This window comes from Aspergillus welwitschiae (genome assembly GCF_003344945.1).
Source record: "Aspergillus welwitschiae strain CBS 139.54b unplaced genomic scaffold BDQ94scaffold_37, whole genome shotgun sequence".
Lineage (NCBI taxonomy): Eukaryota > Fungi > Ascomycota > Eurotiomycetes > Eurotiales > Aspergillaceae > Aspergillus > Aspergillus welwitschiae.
Genome location: NW_020798731.1, coordinates 185,753 through 199,531, shown reverse-complemented (window position 1 = coordinate 199,531; position 13,779 = coordinate 185,753). Strand labels below are relative to the sequence as shown.

Sequence of the window (13,779 nt, the reverse complement as noted above, 5' to 3'; positions counted from 1 at the left end):
CCCCCGCGGCTGTCGCAGGCAGAATGTGGGCCGGGCCGACTAGGTTAGGCGCGCGGCTAAGCGCGGGCGGCGGCCCACGAAGGAGGAGCCAAGCGAAACCCGCCCGATTGACTTGAAGCGTTGCTCGTTCCTTCTCAGCCCAAAAGATCAAAAAGCCGGTCCAGCATCGTCGGCTTGCCCTTTACCCACTCCCCATCCACATCCACTTTCTCCCCCCAAACCTGCCCTCCGGTGTTAGTGGAAGTCCAAGGGCACTTCCGTCACGACTCCCACTCCCTACTTTTCTTCGACTGGCTTGGTTGGTGTCCTGATCGTCCCCGTTAGTGGAAGGAAACCTCATTTCCTCCCTCTGGAATCCTTCCTCTTCCCCCCCAAAGACAAGCGTTGCATATCGAAAGCCATGAGCCAATCGTTCTGACCATCGTGTAAGAGCAGTCTTCTCTCTCCTTCCTCTCTTTGTCTGCCTGCTTGCCTGCATCCTCCCGTATTCCGGCTCCTGATCAGCCAATCTCCACCCCGCTTCTCACAGAGCACGGCTTTGTGACATTCCGACCGGATCTGACGTCGAAGCAGCTTTCCTTATGGCGACCTCCGTTTTCCAGATATGTGCCGTCTTTCTTTTTGGGCTTGTGTGAAGTGGGATCTTTGAGTGGCTTTTGATCGATATTCATTTCGGCTTTTTCTTCGTCAACACCTGAGCGGGCAGACTGCAGTCTCTCGTCGGGTTTTCCCCTTATCCAATCCGTCCGTATCCGATCGTTTATTGCTTCAGCGGAAGGAATTACGCTACAAGAACCCTGGACGTTTGGCTCAGAGAGTGTCAGGGAATAATGGCATCCAAGAGTTCCACAAGAGACGAGCATCGTCTTTCCTTTGCAAAGGTAGGTGCTGCGTTGCTGGTCGGCCAACGGCGGGCTCTTGCTGACCCGCTTGAGCAGATTGCGGCCATGCCTCCGCCATCAAATCCGGAAGCCCCCGTATCATCTGACGAATTGAACGGCTCACAGTCCGTCGACGACCCATCATCATGTTCCGAACAACGTGGCTCGGAAAATGTCCCCTCAAACCAGAGAGTTCCGACCCCTGTCCGAAACGAGGCTGCCGCTGATGATCGAAACATCGACAGTCTATCTCAGGCCGTGCATGGTGTCAGCATCGATGACAGAAAGTACCACGACGGTCCTGTGTTCTCCACTGAGGCTGCAGACAACGGTTCTCTGAAACGAGAGAACTCGTTTGAGGACGATCGTACCCATCTTTCCAACTCCTCGACCAAGCCCACGAGCTTCGACTCTAAGAGCATGGCTTCTGTGACGACATTCGCAATGGACGAAAAAGATTCTTTGCGTCCGGATGACAGTGCGAGCGTTCAGGCTATTGATGAGGAGGAGTCTCTATCTGGGCACGCTTCCGGTGCCCCAAATTCTTTGACAGGGTCAGAGTCAGGTGCGCGCGGATTCATACAGAGACCTCGGGGAATCCTCCAGCCGACGGTACCTATCTTCAATGATGGTATACAGCGCACGAATGGTGCCATGCTGCCAGACACTGTCGCCAACAATTACGCGAACACCGATGCTTTCCAAGCAGGACGGCCTATACATGGGTTCCCGTCAGAGCCCGACGAGAAACTCCTCGAGGCTATGAAGTCCCCCAAAGACCGCCTCTTGATTCTTCAACTGGAAGAAAAGGTCCGATACTTTATACAAAATTCTAAGTAAGTCGGCCCACCGTGCTGCCTTCGTGGTCCTGAGTTTAATATTCTGACGATTTCCTAGGGAGCACTCTTTGGAACTCCCGCCTTCGAACGCTTTTGGGCGGCTCCTTGCACACAAGCTGGGCGATTATTACCATCTGACGCACTTCGTTGACAATAACGTCACGTCCGTCCGGCTTCACCGGACGCCTTTTTGTCGGCTGTAAGTCTGCGCTGCGATGCTCACTTCTTTTATAGTTGACTTGTGCTAACCTCTGTAGCCCCACGCCTCTCTCAGTTCTCCACGCTGCGACTAATAGTACTCCGCCTCCCGCCATGCCTGCCATGAAGATCATGCGCCGTACTGATAGTGAGCGGCCTTCCACCGAGGGTAGCATCGCGGCAAGCTCCTCCGCTCCGTCTAAGAACGGGTCCGAAGCGGGGGACAGTGGAAATGACGGGGAAAGGGGATCTACCCCGGCAAAGGACAGGTTGACCTTGACCCGCGAAGAGAGGGAAGCCAAGTACCAGGAAGCTAGGGAGCGGATTTTCCGTGATTTTACCGAGTCGAAAAGTTCTGAGAATGCCAATGGCGATTCCGGTACCAATATGTCACGCTCGAGCTCAACAAGTGGACGCAAAAAGGCGCACCGACAGAAAACTCCTCACGATGACAGTTTTGAGGTTCGATCTCAGTTCAACGCGTATTATCCAGGAATGCCTTATGCCAACGGACCCATGCCCTACGGCATGCCTGTCAATGACCCGTCTTTTCCAACCCAACCTTGCATGGTGGGACCCGGTGTGTCGCCGCCTACTATGGGCTACGGTCATGGTGGCCAGGCTAGTCCAATGTATTCTGGGCCCGTGAACATGAATGCTATGCCGCATTATTCGATGCCTGTGTCGCCTCAGATGACTCCTAGTGGCCCATGGCAGAATGGCCCTGTGCCACAACAGTCCCCCTACTCTGGTTATGCGACCATCAACCAGTCGCCCGCGATGGCATCCACTAAGTCGTCTCCTGCATTGGGCAGTTATCCTATGCCAAACTCCGTCCAATATCAACCCAATCCTGGTTGGTCCACGCCACCTTATGCCGGCGGCTATCCACAACCATCACATCGCAATCCTCCCCCATCGGGATGGGCCGGCTATCAAACGCAGCCTCCTACACCAACTTCTTATCCTTATGCTCAGTATCCCGGACAGCCCATGAGTCCGGGCATGCAGGGTCACGGCGGTGCTCACCCTTTGCCCGGAAGCTTCAATAGGTCGCCTTTCAATCCACAGACCCGCTCGTTTGTCCCTGGTGGTGCGGCGTTAGCACGGCACCCCAGCAAGGGCAACCAGCATGGTATGAACCCATATCCCGGTATGCAACCGGGTATGCAGCCCCAGTGGTCCGGATTTCAAGATATGAACAGCAAGGCTCAAGACATGCCTGGTTCAGTTGGACATGGCCCGACCCGCGGTGGGCCTTCGGGAACCAGAGACTCTATTGCGAAATGGGGGACACCGTCACATCTGCCACCCAAGCCACCACCGTCCGAGGTGCCTTCTGACTTTGACTTGAAACCGCGCAGTGGGCCCAGCTCGGCGCATCCTTACTCAGGCAACACGCTCCCCGCCACCAAGAACGGGCCGCTTGTTGTTTCTGGCGGAGCAAGTCTGCCACGGGTAAACTAAGTTGCTCCTGCCTACGGCAGACTAAGCTTCTCTTCATTAGAGTGATACTACTACTTGACTGCTTTCTACAAAAGTACATACGGTTCAATGTTGGCGTGATGTGTCGCTGGTGGCAAGGTTCCTGACGTGGCCGTTCTGTATCTCTGGAAGATTAGACACAGGAACTGTTTGTTGTGATCAGCGTCGCATCGTTAGTCGGAGAGAGGAATGATTTGATGAGTGGGAACTGGGTTTCAAGGTCCTGTCAGCGCCGCCCAACCCCTCGCGGTCGACGACTGGGATTTCGTGGGCGTTCGGGACTTGGTTGGAAACCTGAATTACTTCGATGTACTTTGAGCATTGCTATGTTTGCTAGATCTTGCTGGCTTGGGAAGGGCAGGCGATAGTGCTTAGATAAATAAACTGTATGACACCAAGTGCTAGTATCTTGTTAATAGATGTAATAAGTAGTCTACACTTCCTGAGATAATCTCGATGACTGGGGAGGAACGGTCCAATCTACATACACGACACCACAGGGGGAAATAACAGCTAAAATTACACAATCATGACTAGCCAAAACACAGGGCCCAAGCACACAACAGTGAAGGTGAAGGTGAAGGAATAATAAAGATACACAATATAAAGGCCAACTAGGCCACCACTACCACACCCATCACTCACTCACCCACTCATTCATCATTTTATTGCTTCGCAGGCTTCGCCTTCCCCGCGTCCTCCTTCCCGTGACCCGTGATCTCTAACCGCTTGATCTCCCTCTCCAGATCAGCAATCCCTCCTTTCCGGAACCGTGTGACCTTATTGACATTCATCGTAGTGAGTTCATTGAGGGTCTCCAAGCCCTGAGACCGCTGCCTAGCAACTGTCCGCGCCGTCAAAGCAAACCGCATATCTTTAGGTCCATCTACCAACTCCAGGATTGCGCTGGCGGCTTGATCGTCCTTCTTGGGTTCGACGCGCAGAACTCGTGTGTAGCCACCGGGGCGTTCGGCGTAGCGTTCACGAAGAGGACCGAAGAGTTTGGGGAGGAGCTCGTGGGGGGTCTATTATTCCTTGGTTAGTTGAGAATGTTCGCTTTCCTCTATCGTATGTTCTCCACGGTATGTATGTATGTGTTTGAGAAAGAGAAGATAAGGACTGCGTCATACATAAAACGTCGACAATGCGCGTTTCCGACTGGCTTCGGTGTTCTTCTTGCCCAGGGTGATCAACTTCTCGGCCAGTCGTTGCGCCTCCTTGGCCTTGGCCCATGTGGTTGTGATGGATTCATGCTGGAAGAGGGAGGTGACGAGGTTGCGGAGCAGAGCCTGTCTGTGAGAGGACTTGCGGCTCAAATGGCGGAACTTGGTAGCACCTCCGGCCATAGTGTTGGTGGTGGTGAGGGAGGTTTAAGAATGGGTGTCTTTTCGGGAGGTTGTGTTGATGAATGGGATATGTTGGCTTCGAGGCCAGGCGGTGGGATCGGATGGATCAAGTCGAAAAGACCGAAAGGGATTGAAACCGGTAAGGTGCAATGGGATATCAGGAGTCGCCGGTTGTTTTCGTCGTCGTTCAGAGGGAAAGATGAAGCTGGAGATGGAGATGGCGGAAAGATTCGATTCGCCGCGTAGCCAATCGGAGTGCGGGTACGGCAGCCCCGACTTTCTCCTCCGTTTGAGAACATCTTGAACTTCCTTCCTTCGATCCCATTGAGCCTTTTTGCGTCTTACGATTGGGAATTCTATTTTGCCTGAACTGTACAGTGGCATTTGAAAAGTTGGGCAGATCCGTTTTGTCCCATCTCCGCTTGGTGATCACATCAGACCAGACCGATCTTCTTGTCGTTCCATCTCAATCGATCCCGATTGTCTGATTGTCCGCAAGGGCTCTGCAGTACCCCCGCTTTCATCTGTACAATCTAACAATCTCGACATCCTCTAATTTGGCTCTTGTCAAGCCATCTGTGAATATTCGGTCTCATTATTCGAAAATAGAGATAGCATGGGCTTCTTCGCTGGCTTCGTAAGTCTCCATTCTACCCTTCCTCTCTTTTCACCCATCCATCCATCTATCCACGCTACATCCATCCCTTCAACTCCATCCACCTCCTCGTATACAAACCGAACCACCAGAACTTACACCCATATCAGTTCAGCGGCTTTGCCCTCACCACCTCCGTCCTGTACATCTCACTCCAAGTACACAAAGCCAATCGCCTGGAACAGCGCAATGCCATTCGCGAACAAACCCGTGCGCTGAACTGGCTGGCCTCATCGGCAGGCGCATACGACCGTCGCTTACTGCCTCAGGAGACCCAGAAGCGTCCGGGTGAGCAAGAAGACCGGGCAACGAAACCCGCCTTGAAGGACTTCTTGAAACATCGCTGGAACCAGGAGGTCGAGACGTTGGCGAGGAAGGCGTATGAGAGTCGGTGGGAGGATGCGCGGGATACGGCTGTGGAGGGGTGGAAGACGGTGATGAGGTTGGTGAAGAAGGAGTAGATGAATACTTGTCCTGATCCTGCCTTTTATTTATGGTTTGTGTTAGGTGCTGATGTGGGTGTGGGCTTGATGGAGATGAAGTTTCAGATACCCTCTTGGTTTTGTTCATTCTTATAAATTTTTCTTTAGCTTTGATTTGTTTGACTAGCGGTATAATGCTACGGTTTCTGGTTTTTCCTTGGTTGATGGTGTTTGCTAGGTTTATGGAGGGCTTGTTAAGAGGTTGTTGCTGCTTATGTGGTGGACTGTGATAGCGGATTGTCGCAGACTTAATGCGATTGTCTTGCGATTGCTGGTACCTGGGCAAGTGTATGCCGCGTTGGCAGCAATCCACATCCACTGTCAGTGGGCTAGTCGCCTCACTCTATTATACAGAGGGCTATCAAGCAGTCCGCATGGAAACATGGAACGAACGATTCAGAGCCAACAGCTTAACTCACCCAGTATCAGTCGTGGTCTGCGTCGTTGTACTCATGCTATCGGTATCGCTCCAGATATCTTTGCTCTCTCTTTCCACCGCGCGCATAGCCTGAGCGACTTCCTCTAGCTTAGCCACCACATCCAAGACACCATTATTAACCCGGTCAAAGTATCGATCATTAGCCTCCCGTCTCTCCCGTGCGAGGAGGATATCCTTTTCCGTCTCCTCATCCAGATTCCGCGAAGATCCATCCTCAGGATTAGCAGAATCGCCCGGCCCAGCCGTGCTTCGCGACGCCGGTCGCAGCGACGCATTACTCTTTGCCGTGGCAGCAGCAGCAGCGGCAACAGCACCTTTTGTCTCCACAACCTCGTCTCCGGCTTCACTGCGTGCCCACGCCTGCGCAAGCTTCAGCTGCTTTGTCCGGAGATCTTCCAGCGCCTCGGAGTGCTTCTCCCCAAAAACATGTTCGCCCGTTGCCGCGCTCAGCTCGACCTCGGACAATGCGCTCTGCATCTCCTGCCATATGGCCTCGGAGCCATCCACCTCCCCCTTGGACTGCTTGCGAGTCAGGAATGGCGAGAGGGACCCCGGGGCCTCGAGGGTTCCCGCCCGGGACGAGCGATTGCGTTGCAGAGGCGGCCGCGGAGAGACTCCCGTCGACGGAACAGCAGATACTGGCGGGGGAAGAGAGAGATTGGAGGCATTATGTGACGGCGGGCCCTGGAAGAGGACAGGCGGGGGAAGACGCTGGGCACTTATCTTCCTGGTGTCCATTTTAGGATCCATCTTGGGATCCATTCTGAGGGTAGGATCCATGACTGGCAGTATAATCCTTTGCTATCCTTTGAGCTATAAATTAGACATTATAATGCGAATAGGACCGCAATTGGATCTTAACAATATAGTTAGAAAAGAAGAAACGTGGTGGTGAGTAGATAGCAAGTAGTGACAACATCCTTATCGTTATCAGGAACCACGGGGGAGAGACACAAAGAGAGGAGAGGGCCGAAGTTTCTCCGACTCCGACCCAGCCCGAGTCCCGTGCCTCGCTTAGCGGCCGTTTAGGGCGAAGCCGCACAGCAGAACATTTTCGATCTAGTCGAGCGACCGCCGGCCGTGAAAGCGAACCCCCCCTTCGACTTTCGACAACCATCCGCCCATCCAGCCAATTTTATCCATCAGTTCGGTACGTATAGAGACCCCCTATTGTGAATTTATATCACCAGTCGATCTTCCCTGGTTGCGAAAAGAAAAGAAAAAAACACGAGAAATTTCCCTACGCACAAAGTCCGCCTATATAACCCCGAATCTTGAAATCCGCATCATGTCCGCCACCAGAACCCTGCAACTTCAGCTTCTTCCGAACACCACCCATATATTGGAAAATACATAATTCTAACGGAAATTCTTGCTCTACAGTTCACCCTCCTTCGAACATAATCCGACAAGATGGGTAAGGGACAGCCCCGTGGTTTGAACGCCGCCCGCAAGCTCGCGACCACCCGTCGCGAGAACCGCTGGGCCGATCTGCACTACAAGAAGCGCCTCCTCGGTACTGCCTACAAGTCCTCTCCCTTCGGAGGTGCCTCCCACGCCAAGGGTATCGTTCTTGAGAAGGTCGGTGTTGAGGCCAAGCAGCCCAACTCCGCTATTCGCAAGTGTGTCAAGGTCCAGCTCATCAAGAACGGCAAGAAGGTTACCGCTTTCGGTGGGTGATCCTATCCTTTCCTTTTTCTATTTCCCGGTTGTGATAGATGTTTATGGTTTGGGGATTTTGTGATGGGATATTGTGCGGAGAATGGAGCAGAAGAAGGAGAAGGGAATAAAGGATGGAGTGGCAAACGGGAAATATCGAATATCTTTGAAGAGGGTATCGATTGGCTAACATATTTCCTGTATAGTCCCCAACGACGGTTGCTTGAACTTCATCGATGAGAACGACGAGGTCCTCCTCGCCGGTTTCGGTCGTAAGGGCAAGGCCAAGGGTGATATTCCCGGTGTCCGTTTCAAGGTCGTCAAGGTTTCCGGTGTCGGTCTGCTCGCTCTCTGGAAGGAGAAGAAGGAGAAGCCCCGCTCTTAAATAACCCAAACCCTGGGGAATTTAATAAAGATGCTATTAGCGGGGTGGAAGGGGGCCCATTCCATGGAAGAAGCTTCGGGGCAAAGGCAAAGCAAACACAAGTCTATGGTCTGGAATTGATGGTTCAGGACGGATGAGACCCTGCAAAATAAATACCATTTGCAGCGTACTACGATTGATATATCCATAAAAGATGGCGCCATGATTTATTTCTTTGGGAGGGCCCTAAAATTCAAATCCTTCAAAAAAATGAGTTTAGCTCTTGTCGTAATTGTTTCGTAAATCTATTAAATTTTTTAAATTTGCTATGATTCGGTGATCTAGAACGCGTGGACTGTCTACGTTGGTTGGATGCATCAATCGATAAGGACTGATCTCATTCATAAAGATTATCCTAGTATCCCCGCGGGTATCGTTGCGTTCCATTGTCTATGCCCTTACGCCTTACTCATCTATAGCCGAACTTTTTGCATGTCATATTGCAGCCATCTGCATTCCCTTGAGCTTTTGTTCATATGTTGATTCATTTCCATTTCCATAATCCTCAAAACCATTAGACATTGATATCCTCCTTGCGGTAGTGGTCCGAGACAATACGGTAAAGGTAAGACGGCGCATGGCCTCCCCTATAGTGCTTGTCAGTTCTGCAGATGAAACGGGGCAAAAGGAATGGTAGCTTACAGGTTGGTGATGTAAAGATCGACAAGTTCCGCAGGGACATAGTCGTACAGCGGGTTCTGCACGTCAATCTGGTCTACCAGGTCACCGTCTTCGTATCCAATAACCTTGCTGACATCGCCATACTCGATCAGCGAGTCGAAATCGAATGGGTAGACAGGGCTGAGCTTGTAGACACCGCTCACAACGACCACGGGGGTCTGGTGCACCTTGGCCGCGCGAGCGATGACCCGCGTGCCTGCCGCAGCCACCAATCCGCCGTTGGCAAGAACCGAGTGCGTGCCCAAGATGACCTTGTTGACACGGGACATGAGCGCGAAGACTGCGGAATCAGGGATCAGGATAACAGTGATGCCCAGGGCGATCAAAGGTTTCTGGAAAGCCTCGGTGCTCAGAATGTCGTCGTCCTTGGGGGCCTGTCCGCTGACAGTGGCATGGGTCGCTTCATGGTTGTTGGGATAAGATTCGGCATGGATCACGGTGAACTTGCGCTTGGCCGCAGCCTTGAGCAAGAATTTCTGGACGGTAGTTGAGGATGTGTGTGTCAGGATGATTTCGTTGGAGTGAATGTGTTCCAGGGCGTAGGCCGCAATCTGGTCGTCTACCTGGCCCAACTCATCGATGATTTCGTTGATACCGTCCAGAACTTCGGCACGGATGTCTTTGTTGTGACTTTGGCCCAGTAGGCGGCCAGACGGAGACGCAGAGGCCGGGGTGCCAGGCAGAGACGACTCAGGCTCTGGGTGTGAGAGGAGACTGAACATGGAAATGGGTGTAGCTGACAGCGAAGTGAAAGGCTGTCTCGAGGATGACCGGTCGGAACCTTCATGGCGAGAAGAGAGAACCTCGGAGGGGTCTACAAACGGCGCTGTGGGTTAGCTTTTGCATAATCCTGGTTCGTGTGTTATAAGACAAGACTGACCATCCAAGGCACGAGGGGTCTGAGGCTGGCTCTCCGAGCCCGCTTCACTCAGAGTGAAGTCGGCCTCTCTGTCGTCTTCCGCTTCATCACGGATCAATCCAAGCACACGTCTGACAATATTTCCGACCACCATTTCCCTGGGCTGAGCGGCCATCACGCGCCTTCCCACATGCTGGACCCGCTCGATCATCTTGTTTGCATCCGAAGTCCGAGTAGCCGAGATAACACTGCGCAGGAGGTAGGCGGTTGCGGTCGCGCATGATCTGGAATGGCGAATCTGTCTGCGTTTCAGAAGCCTAGAGTCTGGTCAGTATGTTGCACGAGCTGCTGCGACACGCGGTGATATGACGTCGAGGACGCACGAGATCAGATCGTCAATCGATGTATCAATCGGATTCGTCTTCAAGGACTTGAGGAACGACGCCAATCCAGGCGTTAGGGCCGCGGAAGTGGACGGCATGGTTGCTATTAACCACGTAAAGGTCTCGTATTGAGTTGACAGGCAGGCTTGAAGGTCTTGACAAGCTCCAATTGCTTTCTAGTCAGGCACGCACAGTGTTAGAAGGTGGAGGAGTCATATTGTCGCGAACGGAAGCATACCTTTGGAGGTCGCTGAAAGTTTGCTCAAAATTGCACCGGTTGAGGATTGTATGACCAGGTCAAACCGGAGAATAACAAACTCCACGTGGGAAGACTTTTGGGGGGTGAAGAAGTGAGGATGTTAAGTGCAGAAGTCAAAGGGAGGAAGAGGAGGAGGAGAAGGTGGGATGTGGTGACGGCGGGAGAATTTGCCCGCTTTCTTTCGGTCTCATGCGCTCGGCCCAACCATACATACATACATACATACGGAGTACATCCCATACATACATACGGTCTCAGCGTAACATACGGCCAGGCCGCTTCTCTCTCACTGACTCTCCTCTTGCTCTCCCCACACTTTCTTACTTCGTCCCATCGTTCCTCAACTTCATCCGCCGGCTGATCGGCTGCTATCCGTCTCAACTTCCTCCTTCCCCCAACCCTTCCCCCCCCTCCTCATTCCTCCTCTTCCTCCGTGATCCCTTCCTCTCGTTGTCGCCTTGAATTCCGCACGTTCGGGCTCTCCTTTCCGCCCGTCCTTTTCTCGGATCTACCTGTCGTCATTCCGCCATCCACCAGGTCGGGTAACGGTGAATCCGAAAAAGCACGGGTTGTCGACTGGCGCATTGAGGTCCGTAGACCCCAACAGTTTCGGCTCTCCATATCATCGCATCATGCTCCAGCATCCCCGGTCCCATCACAGGCCTCGACTACTTAGCTTGCAGTATTCAAATGATTGCTGACCTACGCTCCTTCTCCCTCTAGTCACCTGCGCCAGCCCGGACACCCGTGGGCCGTGTGGGAAGATGAACTCGCTCAACATCCTCTCGTCTCGAGTCATTGGCCAGTCGTCCCTCCCAGCTCGGAGCCGTCAGCGTTCCCGGTCCCAGGGAGACGTCGCCAGAGCGAATGAGCCCGGCGACCTTGCCAAACTTCGGTCGTACAGCGAAAGCAACTTTCACACGACCGAGGCTCACGAGAATAGCCATGATGCGCCCGACGAGAATATAAATTACTCCCACGAAATTACGTTTGATGAGAAATCGCCCCTATTACGAAGTATACAGAAAGATGGTTCATTTGCTACGAAAAGCACCTTAGGATTCGTTGCCCAACGGTTCTTTGATGCGATTGCGGAAACGATCAAGTTCATCCTATCCACTTTAGCTGCGCCCGGTTTTTATGTTGCCCAATGTTTTGAGGACGATAACGGTCATTACTCTTTTCTGGCACCCGTGAGGAAGCTACGACGGTCCGTGTCTAGCCGCCCATCCAAGTCGACTGGCTCCACGACGGCGGGTAGAGGTAGTCGACAAGCGGAAAGCAAACGACGAACAGGTACTTCGCGAAGATCCAAAAGCAACGTATCCCGGGATTCCATCGCTTCGAGCACGTCCGAGTCGGAAGGAGATCGTCGGAGCGCCAAGGCACTCGGCAATAGTCGGTCACGAACCTCCAAGGCAAAGTCATCCAGCCCGGAACCAACGCCAGACGAGACCGCCCCTAGACGCTCGACCCGGATCAAGCTTCATAGCGAAGAGGCGCTCAAGCGACAGAGGCAACGCCGGTCGCAAAGTGCTGATCTACGCCAGACACCGGAAAATGGCGTTCAGGGTACTCTCAATCTGGACAGTCTCAAATCTCCCACATCTCCGTCGGTACATAGGGTCACCAGGTATCCGCATTCTCCCGTCCCTCCTCGCCCGCTGATTCCACCCCGTGTGCCGTCTTACACGGCCAACCTCCGCCTTCCTAAGAGCCCGCAAAAGACTCTGGTCCTTGATCTGGATGAGACGCTCATCCATTCCCTGGCCAAGGGCGGCCGCATGTCCAGTGGCCACATGGTTGAGGTCAAACTGTCCACGCCGATGACGACTGCACTCACACCCGGCGGACCACCCACGACTCTGGGTCCGCAGCATCCCATCCTGTATTACGTACACAAGCGACCCCACTGTGATGAGTTCTTGCGCAAGATTTCCAAGTGGTACAAGCTGGTCATCTTCACTGCCAGTGTGCAAGAGTATGCGGATCCAGTCATTGACTGGCTCGAGCAGGAGCGGAAATACTTCCAGGCGCGGTACTACCGTCAACACTGTACTTTCCGGAATGGTGCATATATCAAGGACCTCAGCTCTGTGGAGCCTGATTTGAGTAAGGTGATGATCCTGGACAACAGTCCTATGAGTTATATTTTTCACGAAGGTATGTCTCGAGTTTGACGTGATTCTGCTACCATACTCCAGCCTGCTCTAACACCAATGATAGATAATGCTATCCCAATTGAGGGCTGGATTAATGATCCCACGGATAATGGTCTTCTTCACCTCGTCCCCATGTTAGAAGCTTTGCAGTATGTGACCGATGTGCGGGCTTTTTTGGCCTTGCGTAGAGGGGAAGCGGAAGCTTGATCTGGCGGAGGGGGACGAGGGGAGGTTTTACCAGACCATAGAAACGAAAATCAGAAAAAGGAAGAAAAAAAAAGAAAGAAAGAAAGAGAAAGCACAGTTTGATGTTAACGGAAGCCTTATAATGCATTCATAGCTCAGCTCAGCTCATGTAAAGAAGAGGCTGAAGGGAAAGCATGACGAGTGTTCATTGAAGCATATTGTTTGTTCCTCCATTCCATTACCATACCATACCCCCTCTCCTGTTTATCCTTTTGCCTTATACTTTGTCACCCTACAGATTCTTGTAATTCCTTATTTTTCTTTTTTTTTATTATCATCATTCTTCTATATTCTTTATCCTTATATTTGCATTTCCTCTTCCTATTCCTGTTGTCATTCTGTTCCACCTTGTCTGCTTGTCTCACGAGTCAGGACTCATCATCCTTTAACCCCCCACCCAAAATATATTATACTACCTCCCTGTCCGGGTTTTGCAAAGACAGCGTTGCTACTATTTTACCACTCTGTTCCACTTTTTTTCTGGATGAATGAATCAACTGGAATTGGTTTGTGGGTAGGTCTCTACTGCTTCATTGTACGTCTGTCATGTCAGTTAGCCTGGGATAGATCATTCCATCAGCCTGTTGGTTCGAATTGAGACATCGGGTAAGATCTCCCGAGTCGTACTAAAAGGCTGCTAGTAGATATAGTGCGACTCAGAAACTTACGATATCGAGTTCTTAGTAATCTACCAACGGTTATTATAGCAGCCTTCCATTATGCTAGATATGGGTAAATATACTAAGTATATGCTGTAGTGGGGACTTTTCACCATTGGATA

At 52.2% G+C, this 13,779-nt stretch overlaps 7 protein-coding genes across 7 annotated transcripts; 4 read left to right on the top strand and 3 right to left on the bottom strand.

Moving 5' to 3' along the window:
- The first annotated feature begins 645 nt into the window (after window positions 1-645).
- On the top strand, window positions 646-3,493 carry BDQ94DRAFT_85361 (putative R3H domain protein). The gene is made up of 4 exons (XM_026776690.1): window positions 646-881; window positions 939-1,717; window positions 1,779-1,919; window positions 1,978-3,493. The coding sequence occupies exons 1-4, from the start codon at window positions 831-833 to the stop codon at window positions 3,383-3,385; spliced, it is 2,379 nt and encodes a 792-aa protein (XP_026622405.1). The 5' UTR covers window positions 646-830; the 3' UTR covers window positions 3,386-3,493.
- Window positions 3,494-3,803: 310 nt separating this feature from the next.
- Window positions 3,804-4,979, bottom strand: BDQ94DRAFT_150655 (mitochondrial 54S ribosomal protein bL17m). The gene is made up of 2 exons (XM_026767620.1): window positions 4,534-4,979; window positions 3,804-4,428 (listed from the first exon to the last, which is right to left on the bottom strand). Exons 1-2 carry the CDS (start codon window positions 4,747-4,749, stop codon window positions 4,069-4,071), a joined length of 576 nt encoding a protein of 191 aa, XP_026622404.1. The 5' UTR covers window positions 4,750-4,979; the 3' UTR covers window positions 3,804-4,068.
- Window positions 4,980-5,320: 341 nt separating this feature from the next.
- BDQ94DRAFT_85352 (MICOS complex subunit Mic12 family protein) lies at window positions 5,321-6,138 on the top strand. Its single transcript, XM_026776688.1, has 2 exons — window positions 5,321-5,386; window positions 5,515-6,138. Exons 1-2 carry the CDS (start codon window positions 5,366-5,368, stop codon window positions 5,863-5,865), a joined length of 372 nt encoding a protein of 123 aa, XP_026622403.1. The 5' UTR covers window positions 5,321-5,365; the 3' UTR covers window positions 5,866-6,138.
- On the bottom strand, window positions 6,139-7,252 carry BDQ94DRAFT_85353 (DUF5315 domain-containing protein). The gene has a single exon (XM_026776689.1). It carries the CDS (start codon window positions 7,103-7,105, stop codon window positions 6,302-6,304), a length of 804 nt encoding a protein of 267 aa, XP_026622402.1. The 5' UTR covers window positions 7,106-7,252; the 3' UTR covers window positions 6,139-6,301.
- A 139-nt stretch (window positions 7,253-7,391) lies between these two features.
- rps23 (40S ribosomal protein uS12) lies at window positions 7,392-8,617 on the top strand. The gene is made up of 2 exons (XM_026767619.1): window positions 7,392-7,997; window positions 8,191-8,617. The coding sequence occupies exons 1-2, from the start codon at window positions 7,739-7,741 to the stop codon at window positions 8,367-8,369; spliced, it is 438 nt and encodes a 145-aa protein (XP_026622401.1). The 5' UTR covers window positions 7,392-7,738; the 3' UTR covers window positions 8,370-8,617.
- A 67-nt stretch (window positions 8,618-8,684) lies between these two features.
- Window positions 8,685-10,700, bottom strand: BDQ94DRAFT_150648 (translation initiation factor eIF2B subunit beta). The gene is made up of 5 exons (XM_026767618.1): window positions 10,570-10,700; window positions 10,332-10,507; window positions 9,970-10,265; window positions 9,051-9,903; window positions 8,685-8,995 (listed from the first exon to the last, which is right to left on the bottom strand). The coding sequence occupies exons 2-5, from the start codon at window positions 10,427-10,429 to the stop codon at window positions 8,923-8,925; spliced, it is 1,320 nt and encodes a 439-aa protein (XP_026622400.1). The 5' UTR covers window positions 10,430-10,507; window positions 10,570-10,700; the 3' UTR covers window positions 8,685-8,922.
- A 234-nt stretch (window positions 10,701-10,934) lies between these two features.
- nemA (Nem1-Spo7 phosphatase catalytic subunit NEM1) lies at window positions 10,935-13,676 on the top strand. Its single transcript, XM_026767617.1, has 2 exons — window positions 10,935-12,753; window positions 12,817-13,676. Exons 1-2 carry the CDS (start codon window positions 11,355-11,357, stop codon window positions 12,957-12,959), a joined length of 1,542 nt encoding a protein of 513 aa, XP_026622399.1. The 5' UTR covers window positions 10,935-11,354; the 3' UTR covers window positions 12,960-13,676.
- Window positions 13,677-13,779: the final 103 nt, after the last annotated feature.

Bases quoted from the DNA above. Each gene is read 5' to 3' on its own strand.
- BDQ94DRAFT_85361 (XM_026776690.1), top strand. From the start codon at position 831: ATGGCATCCAAGAGTTCCACAAGAGACGAGCATCGTCTTTCCTTTGCA. The intron at 882-938 runs GTAGGTGCTGCG...CCGCTTGAGCAG, and splicing joins ATCGTCTTTCCTTTGCAAAG to ATTGCGGCCATGCCTCCGCC. The intron at 1,718-1,778 runs GTAAGTCGGCCC...ACGATTTCCTAG, and splicing joins TACTTTATACAAAATTCTAA to GGAGCACTCTTTGGAACTCC.
- BDQ94DRAFT_150655 (XM_026767620.1), bottom strand. From the start codon at position 4,749: ATGGCCGGAGGTGCTACCAAGTTCCGCCATTTGAGCCGCAAGTCCTCT. The intron at 4,429-4,533 runs GTATGACGCAGT...AAGGAATAATAG, and splicing joins GCGCATTGTCGACGTTTTAT to ACCCCCCACGAGCTCCTCCC.
- rps23 (XM_026767619.1), top strand. From the start codon at position 7,739: ATGGGTAAGGGACAGCCCCGTGGTTTGAACGCCGCCCGCAAGCTCGCG. The intron at 7,998-8,190 runs GTGGGTGATCCT...TTTCCTGTATAG, and splicing joins CAAGAAGGTTACCGCTTTCG to TCCCCAACGACGGTTGCTTG.
- nemA (XM_026767617.1), top strand. From the start codon at position 11,355: ATGAACTCGCTCAACATCCTCTCGTCTCGAGTCATTGGCCAGTCGTCC. The intron at 12,754-12,816 runs GTATGTCTCGAG...CACCAATGATAG, and splicing joins GAGTTATATTTTTCACGAAG to ATAATGCTATCCCAATTGAG.
- BDQ94DRAFT_85352 (XM_026776688.1), top strand. From the start codon at position 5,366: ATGGGCTTCTTCGCTGGCTTC. The intron at 5,387-5,514 runs GTAAGTCTCCAT...CACCCATATCAG, and splicing joins TGGGCTTCTTCGCTGGCTTC to TTCAGCGGCTTTGCCCTCAC.
- BDQ94DRAFT_150648 (XM_026767618.1), bottom strand. From the start codon at position 10,429: ATGCCGTCCACTTCCGCGGCCCTAACGCCTGGATTGGCGTCGTTCCTC. The intron at 10,266-10,331 runs GTGCGTCCTCGA...ACCAGACTCTAG, and splicing joins TCGATTGACGATCTGATCTC to GCTTCTGAAACGCAGACAGA. The intron at 8,996-9,050 runs GTAAGCTACCAT...CAAGCACTATAG, and splicing joins GATCTTTACATCACCAACCT to GGGAGGCCATGCGCCGTCTT.
- BDQ94DRAFT_85353 (XM_026776689.1), bottom strand. From the start codon at position 7,105: ATGGATCCTACCCTCAGAATGGATCCCAAGATGGATCCTAAAATGGAC.